Source organism: Phaethon aethereus, assembly GCF_964289735.1.
Source record: "Phaethon aethereus genome assembly, contig: HAP1_SCAFFOLD_108, whole genome shotgun sequence".
NCBI classification, from domain to species: domain Eukaryota; kingdom Metazoa; phylum Chordata; class Aves; order Phaethontiformes; family Phaethontidae; genus Phaethon; species Phaethon aethereus.
The window spans coordinates 1,098,561-1,111,139 of NW_028113960.1; the positions used below are offsets into that span (position 1 = coordinate 1,098,561).

Genomic DNA, 12,579 nt, shown 5'->3' on the forward strand with positions numbered 1-12,579 from the left:
GATCAGCTCAGAGGCTCGACTGTGCAGCCATTGAGCGATGCAAAGCATTCGATGTGAGTATTTGACTGAATTCCAGGGGGATATTGAATAGGTACCTTGGTACATCTCTCTCTCTTTTCTCTAGATCTCTTTATGGGTCTCTGTCTCTACACCTATAGGTGTGTGTGTGATTAAGGACTTCTAAGTTTCAGTGGATTATGCTGCTAAGTTTTATATGATTTGATACTGTGACTTATCTCGGCATTGTTAGTGAATGTGATTGCTGCTATTTTGTATTGGATAAATTGCCATTTTTAAGTTACAGGAAGCACAAAATCATAGTCTGTATCACTACACCAGAATCCCCGATACCCTGTCCCTTTAGTCATAAACTGTTGACCAAATCTGGGAATAGGAGTGGATTCAGTCGCACCTAGACTCCTCTCTGAAAACGACTTTAGAAAGCATGGGGGTCCTCTCTGAACCTCGTGACTCAATGGGAGGGTCTCTCCTACTTTCCCTCCTGAAATATACACATTAACTCGATTTGATAGACGAGTAAATCATTCCAGTTTAATTGTTCTATCTGCACAGCTTTTCCACCTTGAATAAGGAATAGAGTGGACCTTGCCATCGCCTTCTGTTAAGTCATCCTTTTTACAAATCTAGATTAAAATCATGCGCTTTCTGGTATCTTTGGTGGTGATTCTTCAAGCAGCCTAAATTATCCATTCGTGACAGCCCAGGAAGCAGGGAGGGATGGGGGGGATATGTTTTAAGATTTCGTCTTATTTCTCATTATCCTACTCTGATTTTGGTTGGCAAGAATTTAAAATAATTTTCCCAAGTTGAGGCTGTTTAGCCTCTGATTGTAATTGCTGAATGACCTCTCCCTGTCCTCTGCTCTGAGTTGGTTTCTTTTGGATAGTCTTTCTTTGCCTGTTCCTCCACGACTGGTCTAGTTTCTGGGTGATCTTCTGTCACTTTTGGATGAATTTTCTGTGGGGTACCAAGAGTCTTCGCATCCTTTTGAGAGGAAGATGTTTAAACATTGTCTGTCTTTGGCATGTCCTCCTTCACTTGTTTCACAGGAGGTTCCATTTGAGGAGATTTTTCACGCTCGCTGTCCACCTTCACTTGGGAAGCTTTAGCTGGTTTTCTTCTCTTGTCTTTCTGAGGAGGAACAGCCACTTCTACTTCCCGCTTTGTCTTGCCAGGTTTTGCTTTTCGCTCATCCTTCTCTTTCTTCTTTTTAGACCCTGGCTTGAAAGCCATAGAATCTGCTCCCAAATGCTCATCCCTCATCTCAGGGGTGGCATCATCTCTGCTTGGGAGCATGAACAATGAGTCCCTTTGAACGACTTCTCCTGTAACTGGCTCTCTTGGTTTTCTCGCACCTTCTAGCAACTCAGCATTGAGAAAGCCTTCATTCGCATCCTCTTTCCTTCTCTCCTGGTGTTTTTTAGATTTATTTCCTTTGTCATCTCCACGTGGATTTTGCATCTCCCTCTCTTTGTTGCCACGGCTCTCTCTTCCGGAAGGTTGTTCAGGGTAATTTCCAGCTCTATTACAGCTGTGCTGCCTATGCCCCACAGGATAATCCTCCCTATGTCCCCGAGCATATGGCGAATACTCTCGTCTGGTCCCAGGTGGACCAAAGCAGTCTGGAGAAAAGTTCCCTCTCTTTACTGGAGGATGAAGTTGAGCACCAACACCATTGCCCTTGTAAAACTTTTCACACCACTCTCTGTAGTTCCTTTCCCATTCTCCGTATCCTTGCTCTCCAAATGGATCTCCAAAGTCAATAGATCTGCCATCGGAAGCTTTCATATCATACGGTGGAACTTGTCTGTATCGGTTAAAATACTCCCTTCCTCCTTCCCCTTGAGGTATAGTCCATTTCCTGGGAGATTGGCCTCGGACTACTGGAGACCTTGACCGTGAATGGTGTCTTCTGTGTGGGGGTGACTTTGACCTCGACCGGTGATAACCATGTGGCCTTGACCAGGAATGATAGTTCTTGTGACTCTTCCCTTTGCCTCTGCTTGGATATGGTGGTGATCGTGAGTAGGAGCGAGAATGGGAACGACTAAATGATCGAGAGTACGAGCAAGAGTAGGAAGAACCTGTTCTTGACTTGGAGTAGGTATGCGAACTTGTAGAGGAAGATGAAGTACTACAGGGAGAGTTGGACCTTAAAAAAAACACAACACAAAAAAATTGATCAAGTTAATTCAAAACAGTTACTCTCCTCAGCTTTTTGGAGAGTTGGACCTTAAAAAAACCAGAACACAAAAAACCAGATGAAGTTAATTCAAAACAGTGACTCTCCCAAGCTTTTTTCCTCCCAGATTTCCTTTGGCTATTGATTGATTTAAGGTGCTGTATACTGGCCTCTACTGGGACATGAACGTGCACATTTTTCACTCCTCAACCACTACACGCAGTGCAAATCCCTTTTGTTGCAGTCAGATGCAAAAAGAGCAAGTCTTCATGGCTACCGTGCAGTATCAAACATCGAGAGAACACGATGTAGCATTAATACAGTAAAGATCAATGTTAAAATACTGCTTGGACTATTTAACTTCACTACTTCTTTGGCAATTTGTATGGGATGCAAAATTCTTACGTCCAGTTGTCATTAATCAACACTTCTGGCCAGATGTGCTAGCAAAATCTTACACATACCTCTAGCTCTAACCAGGGATAGTGACTGCATTTCAAGAGAAATCATCTCGAAAAGCTTCTGAACTCAGCCTCGACTAGGATGACTCAATGCCATTACTCTAGGACAGATACTGGCAGCATGAGCAAGAGAGAGCTTTTCAGCACTCCTGCCCAAGTGACTTTTGGGGATAGAAAACATCAGCTACCCTGAGGTTTTTCTTCACAAGGAGTTCTTTTATTATTTTTTAAAGAACCCTTTCGCATCATTCCGCAGACGTTCATGAGCATCTTCCCTCCTCTATAAGTCCTTCAGCAATTCAAGATTTCCTTACAAACAAGTCTGAGTCATGAGACAAATTTTACAAGGTCAAAACCATACTAGCATAAGCCACCAGTTTGCAGTCCAGCTTGAAATCTCTCTGTGTTCCCACATGTGGTAAACAGAAGAGGAGATGAAGACAACGTCTCTCACAGATCTCCTCCAAAGTGCTTTGAGGAAATGGTTACAAGCAGAATAGGGAGATGCAGAAAATCCAGCAACTACACCTCTTCAATTTCTGGCCTCCTCAAGGCTGTCAGGCGGTGAAGGATGCCATTACAGAGAAGCTTTACTAAAAGAGAAACCTGTTCCTGAACAGCTGTTGCCAAATTATAACTGCCAGTCAACTGTAATCTCTGCCCTATTTAAGCTAGGAATGCACACATGAAATTCCTGTCGCTGCTAATCCCTGGGATCATCCCATCCGTCTAGCAACAGAGCGGTGGAGTGGAATGCCTCCTGATTCTTCCAGACAATCTGCTTCTCCATAATGGACATGTAAAGCACGTACCTGGAAACCGAACGCTCCTTTCGAGCCTTGTTATATTCCATCACTTCCTTAGCAAACTCATCCTTTGTAAACTCATCAGGTTTGGACTTTTTCTTGTCCCTGTGAAAACAAGTTTGACCTTTACTACCATTGTAGTTTGACCTTCGTTACCAAAAGACATCAAGAAACACAACATGGCCACTAGGAGAAAATGCCTACTGCATGCAAATGCAAAAGGTGAACAGCTAACATCGAAGGAAGACCAGTTTAGAATACCTACAACTTTTAGCCAATATTTTAGAACTACATTTGTCTTGTCTCAGTTTTGCATGTTTACCCTTTGCAAAGAAAAAGGACATGACATTATGACACCGTGACGATTCTTGCATTTTGTTGATGTCAGGTGCACTGTGGTGTAACTGCAGTCTGATATGCTACTGAAATACAACAACGAAAACCAAGGCAACTTCATTGAGCCAAATACTTACTCCTCTTGCAGTCTCTGCTGTTCTCGGTAAAACTCCTCCCTTGATAAAGGAGGTGCTTGTGTCATGAAGATGGTATTTGCATGAGCCCTTGGCACTGCTGTTGCTACCCAAGCTGATGACATGTTGGCAGGAGCTGGAGGATATCCTGGAGGGGGAACAGCGTACCCAGCAGATGGAGGCTGACCAGGTGGAAAGTGAAGAGGAGACTGTGCTGGTGGTAGCCCTGAAGGAAGTGCATGGGGTGGTGGAGGGTATGAGGGAGCTGGAGTCACAGGCACGACGACGGATGTTGATGCTGCTTCTGTTGGGGCATGAGTCCTTTGGGAACGTCCACTGCGCAGGCGTCCTCGATTTGAACTTCTGAAGAAACCCAAAAACATGTGTCACTCTTTGTCACACTCTGCCCTGATTGTAAAGAGGAAAGCGAATGAAGCGGCAGCCTGGTGGCGAGCACTTCCTACCCTCAACTTCAGCATTTTTCTCCCTGCTTTCCCTTCACTTGAGACTACACTCCCTTCTTGATCCTCATGCTTGCCTTCCAGACCCTCGCCCCCAACAGCTCCCGCAGTCTTCTCCCCTTATACTCCGCTTTGTGACCGTGGATGGAGGCTGCCCGTGCTTAAAAGACACTCCCATGTCCCATGTGCCAAGCGCCCACCGCTCCTCTGCCACTCCTTGATGTACTTACTGCTTATACTTACTACTGAAGATCACACTTCTGATCCTCAAAGTACTGCACAAATATTAACTAATCTTCTCTCAAACTTCTTTTAGCTTCTTCCACAGGCATCACCTGTGGTCTTGCCTCATGATGATGTCTTTGGCCTGTTCTTGTCCCTGAATTGTTATTTTCTTGCTTACTAAATTTGAGAGTTTTAGGAAATCTGTGGAATCATCCTGGCTTTTGTTGTGCTTTATCTTTAAGACATTATAAACACAATGCACGCTTACAACCGATCTCTAACAAAGGCGTACCAAAAGGAAGGACTAACTTGACACGGCAATAATAGATCAAACAAACGCCTCTCTCTCCCACTGAGAGAAAGCACCTTGGCTTGTTGAGATGAGAACATTGAAGAAATTCAAAATTGTCATCAAATAACAGCCTTGACTTTTCCAAGAATTTGCTCCACCAGTATCCGCTAAGTTGTGAAATAAAGAATGTTGGAGGCTGATTTGTATTGGGGAATCAATGTCTTCAGGTCTGTTCAGCCAGTAATCAAAAGGGTGGCTTTCCACCCAATCCTTTAGTTATATTTCATTTTTAGATGTACTGCTGGTTCCCTCAAAAACTGTTCCTTTTTCAGAGTCCTCTTTTCAATCACGTAGTGGAGTTTTACTTTAAATACTCTACTGCAAGCACAGATCCCCTTTGTCAAAGCCAAATCAAATTAAGCCCTTTAAAAATTAATCACCGCTTCTATTCTCCACAACTATCTGGGCATACTTACTCCATTATAAATCAGCTGTAGTCTAAGTTAAGTGTTACGGCCTCGTTGAACAGGTTACGGGTCGTAATATACCGGATTTCTGTAGAATACTTACCGTTGCCAGCCTGGTCTGCCACCAGCTGAGCCAACTGTGCTGCCTGTGATTGCATGAGCTTTTGGCGTAGGGAGAGGAAAAAGAGAAAAATCCCATTTAGTTTATCTCAGGACAGCTTTTTAAAAGAAATTCTAAAGTTATAGTGACTTACCGGTTGAGGGTACTGATTGCCCTTGGGGGCCCAGAAGCCTTGGGATCGCTGGTTGCCTTAGTGCAGGAACGTGATCGCCCTTGTCAATACATGCAAACAGATAGAAATTAAGCTCCACTAAAAGGCAACAGTCACTGCATCATTTGAAAGAAAACTGACCTCCTCTTCCAACAAGCTGCTGGTTGACAGAGAGGGAAATTTCAGAAGTTCAGTAGCAGTCACCAGAGCAGCAGGAGGTAACACAGTATCAGCATCACTACAAAAAAAAAAAAAAAAGTTATTATTCAAACAGCGTTTTCAAGTGCTACTGGAAATAGCAAGTCCAAGGTGAGAAAAGGCTGACTACTGTAAACAGGAAAAAAAAATTTAAAAATCTTCATCAGATTTACAGATGTGAAGTTGGCCCATTCTTAATGAAGACTGGAAAGAAGTCGATTTGGACTACTGGCATGCCAAGAGAAAGCTCACTGGAAAAATATCTTCTTAAGCTAGCTGCACGTGAAAGGGTTAGAGCACATACAAGTCACACACTGAATCTCAGTTTTGGAAGACGCAAGAACTGAAATTCTATGAGGAAATGTTTATGTGCGAGTGCAGAGGCTGCCTTAGAGGTTCTTCTGAATTGCGGTTCTTTGCATTCAACGCTACAGCTGAGCCTGACAGTCTTCTGGACAGAGAGGCTATTTGCAGCCCAGGCATAAAGCTGAAAGGCCACAAGCCCTAAACAACCGTACCGATCTTTCACGTCTTTTCATGTGACTTCACCGGGCTGCAAACTCAGACTTTCATGTTTGTAAATACTTCAAAGTTACGGCGTTTCAGCGTTTATTAGCCAGGTCAGCACGCGTCACCGACTGCCCTTTGTGTTACTGAGGATGACTCTGACTTATTGTAAGATTGATGGTAGAAATACCGTAGAAAAAAGTAATAGGAAAACACCTGCTCAGTTTTAGCTCTAATTGTGCTTTTACAGGTTTCATGAAACTGTTGCTTCCTCCGTACTAGAGAGAAATTAATGCACTCAAGAAGCTTTGACATAACTAGAGGGCTCCTTTAGGAATTGCTAGCCACATAAAACCAAAGGGCCCCTGGGCAAAATGTGCCTCTTTCAGGGTAAAACTCATAGACAATGACTGATAAGGGAACTGAGCAAGAAATACTTCTGAGAAAATCCTTGCATGAGACACACTTCCGAGTTATCAAAGTGTCCTCATTCAAAGTAAATACAAAAACCAGAACTTCCACTAGTATCGGGAACTGTCACTACCGATAGATAAATAGCTAGTGGAGAAGCTCAACAAGAAGAAGAATCTAACTTGAGCATTTTAGTGTCCTTTATATCCCTGTTGATCTACAGATTTACTTACCAAAGAGGTCCGTCCGGCTGTTCAGCACAGAGAGACAGGGACACTGCTGGAGGGAGACCAGAGGTGACGACAGAAGACGGATTTACTGGCAGCCCAACGGCCACAGAGGACTGACCAGAGGCCAACGATGACAAAGCAGCAGCAGAATGAGGAGCCAGGGATGCTAATGGAGTCATTAGTGGGTCCTGCTGTCTGGAAACTGCTGGCCGGAGCTGAGGCTGCATGTTGTGCGCTCTTGTTTGTCTCGTTAGTGGTGGTGGAGGTGGTGGAGGTGGCGGCTGCTGCTCATGTTGCTGCTGAATCTGCTCTCTGTAGCCAGTTCCATTATTGAAGTTGTTCACAGCCTAGAGGCAGAAAAACACATAGAGAAAGGCACTATGAAACTTCAGTAGATGTACGAACAAAAGCCTCCCCAGAGCAAAATTACTTGTGTGTTCCTGTAAACATTATCAATCCTAAAATCAATCAACATACAGGTATAGGAAGACATCAGGTGAAACACTGACCCTAACGATGGGTAACGCAGAGTATCTCTATTTACAGTACCTCAGTGTTAACACCAAATTTGAAAGTGAGGCAATCACGTTAAGCAAAAGTGTGACCTGAATTTGCCAGATTCTCTCTAAAGAGTTGTAAGCTTCTCTAACACCAGATAACGGCTCTGAAAAGTAAATTTAGCCTTATTCCATTTAGCCTTGCTTAAGGAGATGTAAACGAGTATTTTCTTCCCTTTCAGCTTTTCGCAAATAGACCTGTCTAACAAACAGTTTACATAAATGTCAGCATGTCACCTGGCGTAACAACTTGTTGGCAGTTAAAGCATCGGGAGAAACGTCTGTTTGATGACACGTTGGGCATGTATGTTCCTCAGATTCCAGTAACGCTGTTCTAATACCTGTGAATAACGAGAACCGTCAAAAGAGTTTTCAGCAAAACTAAGGAAAATGTTGGGGTTCTAATCAATTATAAAAACACGTATATGATTAATGGGTGAATACGGTCTTGAACTGAGAGCCTGAAGCGGTAAATGTCCAATAGTGTAAAAAATGTCCAGCATGCAGCAAATAACTAAGCAGTGTTGATATTTCACTGTTGTTACTTGGAAGCTGTAGAGTAGGCTGTGTCTTGATGTTTGGACTGGTCTTTCCACTGTGCAGGACAGTGAGAAGTCACCAACCTCAAGGTTGATGAATAAAACACATCTCAAAAAACCGTTCATAGATTCAAGTTCTGAAGGATTTCACCAACTCTCCTGTGGAGAAGAATGTGGATTAAACGCCCAACTCTCCGTTTGTTGCAGACCACAATAAGTCACCAGAGCAGGCTATAGAATTTTGCATGAGAGAAAGGGCTGGGGACAAACTAAATGCATTCAGTATCTCATACTGTAATCACCTGCACGGTTACACATTCTTCTCAGAGTCATCCTTCCACATGTACAGAGGGTTTAACTAGACACGTAACCAGGGAAAAAAGCTTTCTGCCTTTTTTTTCTGCCCTTTGCATAAGAAGGGTCCTCTCCCGTTCTGGGTATACTCAGGTATCAAACAGAACGGGTAACCAAGTAATTTCGTTCTCACCCAGTTCTGCCTTCGGAAGGTCAGATGCCATGTTTTGAGTTAACAACCGTGGGAGTAAGACTTACATTCGTCACAGTAACTGTTTCCACAGCAGGGAGTAACAGCTGCGTCACTCATGACCTCTTTGCAAATGAGACATAACAACTCCTCTGGAACAGGAGCGTCTGAAGAGGAGGAGGAGGACGGCTCCTCTGGTGAAAAGGGAGGCTTTTCCTTCTTTCCTCTAGCATACGCTTCCCTGGAGGCGGGGCGGGGAAGGAAAAACAACAAGTGAAAGATGGGCAAAGGAGAACTTTTCCAAGCTTTGGATTTTCCGCAAGGAAGGTAAAATAGATGGCATTCTTCTCACTGCACATTAGCCTTCTAAAGCGTAGGCATTTAGTTTCAACTACTTCTCTTTGGCCACCACACCAGAAGAGGGAGGGGGAACAATTTTCCTTCTGCAGAACTCTCCCATTCATGGGATCAACTAAGAGATTGGCTCAGACTAGAAAAATCATTTTTCGACATCCAGAAATCAGCTGAAATGAATCCCACCTCTCCTCTGCCAGAGGGTCAATGTAAATTGCAGGCTCAGGATCAAGTGAGTCTCCGATTAAATACACTTTATGAATAAAAGAAAACTATGTCTCAGCTTCTACACAAGGAGATCCATGACAGCCACAAACAGAAGTGCTATCAAGTGCATTTCTTCTCAGCCACTCTTGTCACCACACAGTAGGATTTTCTTAGGGTAAAGCAAAACAGGAAAACATCCATCTGGTTCACACATGAGATTTGATCAAAGCCAGAGGGGGAGGAAATCTCAGTCACACAGCTATTTGCTAAATTGGGCAAGAAGCCTTTGAAACGTCAAAGAGAAGCAAAACGAGCTTTCAAGGAGAATGACTCCAACGGTAAGCACTAGTGAAATCTTTTGCAGACCTACAGATTCTAGGTGTACCACAAGTTGAACCAACTTCCAGGGGTGTGAACAGCAGGACCAGTCTATTTCCATATTAGAAAGTATCACAGATTTTAAGGCAACGATACAATGACGGTGCTTCCTCCCTCGTAATTACAGATGCTGGCCAACTTGCTTGCATTGCCACTCAAACACACACGCATGGTTTCTCTCGTTCCCTTTCTGCTCAGTCCCATTAATCCCATACTTACGCACTAATAATTGGTATGGCGTATTTCCCAGTGCTTGTCAGCATAGCGCCCTTTATACTGGGATCTTTCACCTCCATCAGGAAACTCCTCGGAATTCCTGTGCTCCTTTTAATTCTGGGAACAGACTCAAAATTTCTGTCCTGTTAAGAAAAGAAGTGCAGATATCTCTCATCTTAAGACCCACCCTTAAAAGGACATTTCAATGATGATTTTCAGCAGCAAAAGCCTTTAATCCTCTCCTTTTACCCAGCATAAGGCTTGCTCAACTAAAATACCCTTCTCCCTAAAGGAATATAGCCAGGATGTCCCAAAGGCTCGAGCAGCATTTTGAACTCAGTCGACATCCTTTGGCTTAATGTCAAGTTCCTTAAGGGTGAAATATCCCTTGGCTCACCATCCACTCGGAGAGGAGACACAACCCCGCTCCTCCTCCAAAGTGCAGTTCAGAGTGAGAGCTTAACTCGGTGCTCTGAATCCGACACTGAGAAACTGAGATTCACCTTCTCTAGTGAAGGTGGAATTCGTATCTCACGCATATACATTCAGCAACTGATGTCAAATGGCATGGCTACTCAGCCAGGTGCTTGTGTAACTAAAACACGCAAACATTGAACGGATGTCGATAGAAACATCTTGGGTTTTTACAAAATACTGAAAACTGTGAACTGTCATTAAAAAGCATTGAAACCAGAAAAATTTCCAATAAAATTGAAATGTATAAAATATGCATGACAGTGTGTGGAGAAAGATCTATGGACATATGTAATGAATTGTAAAGGGCTTTGCAACATTGCCACATGACCTCTGCGTTTCACCCCAAAAGAAACAATTCTTAACATGAGTATTCATGTATTTGTTACGGAACTGCCAAGGGAAAACAATTTAAAAGTAAGTCACACCAGAAGTCCCCTGCAATCTTACCCCCTTTGTTGGGCAGTTCTTTACACAGTGGCCAGGTTTTCCACAACCAAAGCAAGTATATGATGTTGGAGGTGGACCCAAGGCTTTCTTCGTGTAACTGAAGGTGTTTTGGGGAAAAAAAAGAAAAAGGATGCATGTGTTAAATCCATGTTTGTTAAAACCAACAAGTTTACAGGTTTTCCATCGTCGCCAAAGATCGGATTTGACATTATCCACACTTACTTGGCTGGATCATATTCACGGCAAGACTGGATCATCATGGCTTTTATTTTATCTTCTTCGGCAGCATTGGCTTCAGCCAGATTGGCAGTCTGTTGTTTAACAAGTAATCGTTTGAGAGGCACATTAGAAACACAGCCAAAGACAACACCACTCACCCAAGCCTGTACAGAGCAGCACAACACTAGCTGAGGTTGCCTGAAAACAGTTGCTTATATAAAAAATAGTTGTGCTGAAAGTGTTCTGGGGAGTCCTTACACCATGAAATGATGCTTATGTGCCTGTTAACCTACTTGAAAAGAGCATTCTTGGGCACTCAAAACCTTAGGCTCAGGTTGGACCTTATAAAGACTTGTGCACCTACTCCAGTTTTCTTCCAAGTGGACTGAAGCTATGCACAGAAAAAGTTAGACCTGCCGCTATTATTAAAGGGATCTTTAAGCTCCAGTCTATTTGAAGGAGAAGACAGCCACTGTACATTGAATTGAGAAAGATGAAGGCAAGTACCATTGTTTACATTTGCAGCATCAGAAGGATACACAACTTAAAGGTCAGGGAAGTTGGTTTTGCTTGCTGAAATTCAGCTTCACACACAGAAGCATTACAGAGATTCAAGCTTTTTAGAGCCCCTCAGCAAGACAAAAGACTCTTTTCAGTAGAAATTGGACCACTCGTGCTGTAGGCAGTCCAAACTGCACGTTCCCCCCTGCTAAATTCTTCATATCAACTGATGTAACTAGGAACATTTGCACAATCTACACTGTCTGTGCCCCAACAAATTAGACCGTGTTGTCCACTCTAGATATACTGCAATTTATGAAATTGTGCAGCATTCCAAGAACGGATCTATAACTATAATGACTAGAAATTCAAAAATAGCCATGCCATTGCCCATGCGACAGAAACGCTTCTACTTTGGCTGTTGCAACCCCCCCCAAGATGTCCATAACCAACAGCCAATTCAATTCTTTTGTGAACATTGTGTTCGTTTCCAGTGTAAACCTAACGAAATGTGTGAACAAGTCAACAGCTTCTGCAGGGCTGCTGCTTTGTGTCTTGAAGCTGAGTCATACTGCAACACTATGTGGAGGCTGATAAGGTGCTCCCCTTCGATCTTCCCAAAGTGGGAACTGCTCTTCACAGGATACTATCAACAGCTACACAGGCTTTAAAGTTAAAATAAATAAATTATTAAAAACTACATTAAAGTTTTCTTCCCATTACAACAGTCATCCTGCTATAGATCACAGTGTACAATTTAAAAATTTGAAGCAAACACTTTTTTTTTAATGTATTTGACAGGAAAAAAAAATATATATACCTTAATCAGCTGGGCCAGAGAAAGAGGTGCAGAAGAGTCATCACTCTGTTCACAAAAAATTAAAAACATCTTTAAGTTTTACAATCAAAACCTAGCAATAGTTAACCTCTACGGTAGTCGGAAATTCTGCACTATATCCTCTGAGCATCACTGAAATAGGCATTTCCAACCTAGTGTCATTTGCCTGTGTTCAAAACAAAGTCCAAACCCACGACAGCTTAGGAGTGCCTATGTGGTTAAGGAGAAGAAACTAAAACAACCAAAGACGCTTGAGATTACGTATTGCTCCAGAATGTCTCAGCCTTGTCAAATGCTCACAACTGCTTAAAAGTCCAAGGGGTAAGGAAGCTGTCAACTGTCCGCTAAAAGGGATTCTA

The 12,579-nt window shown here is 43.0% G+C and overlaps 1 protein-coding gene across 1 annotated transcript in view; it reads right to left on the reverse strand.

Moving 5' to 3' along the window:
- Positions 1–837: 837 nt before the first annotated feature.
- LOC309416447 (E3 ubiquitin-protein ligase RBBP6-like) overlaps positions 838–12,579 on the reverse strand; it is a gene marked incomplete at its 3' end in the record, with an annotated part of 134,771 nt that continues 123,029 nt past the window's right edge. Inside the window, 14 exon segments of the mRNA XM_082015995.1 lie at positions 838–1,023; positions 1,027–2,173; positions 3,477–3,575; positions 3,944–4,303; positions 5,489–5,546; positions 5,640–5,718; positions 5,799–5,895; positions 7,007–7,350; positions 7,798–7,901; positions 8,652–8,824; positions 9,742–9,881; positions 10,663–10,759; positions 10,885–10,973; positions 12,203–12,247. Of these exon segments, the coding sequence (XP_081872121.1) occupies positions 838–1,023; positions 1,027–2,173; positions 3,477–3,575; positions 3,944–4,303; positions 5,489–5,546; positions 5,640–5,718; positions 5,799–5,895; positions 7,007–7,350; positions 7,798–7,901; positions 8,652–8,824; positions 9,742–9,881; positions 10,663–10,759; positions 10,885–10,973; positions 12,203–12,247 (3,018 nt within the window).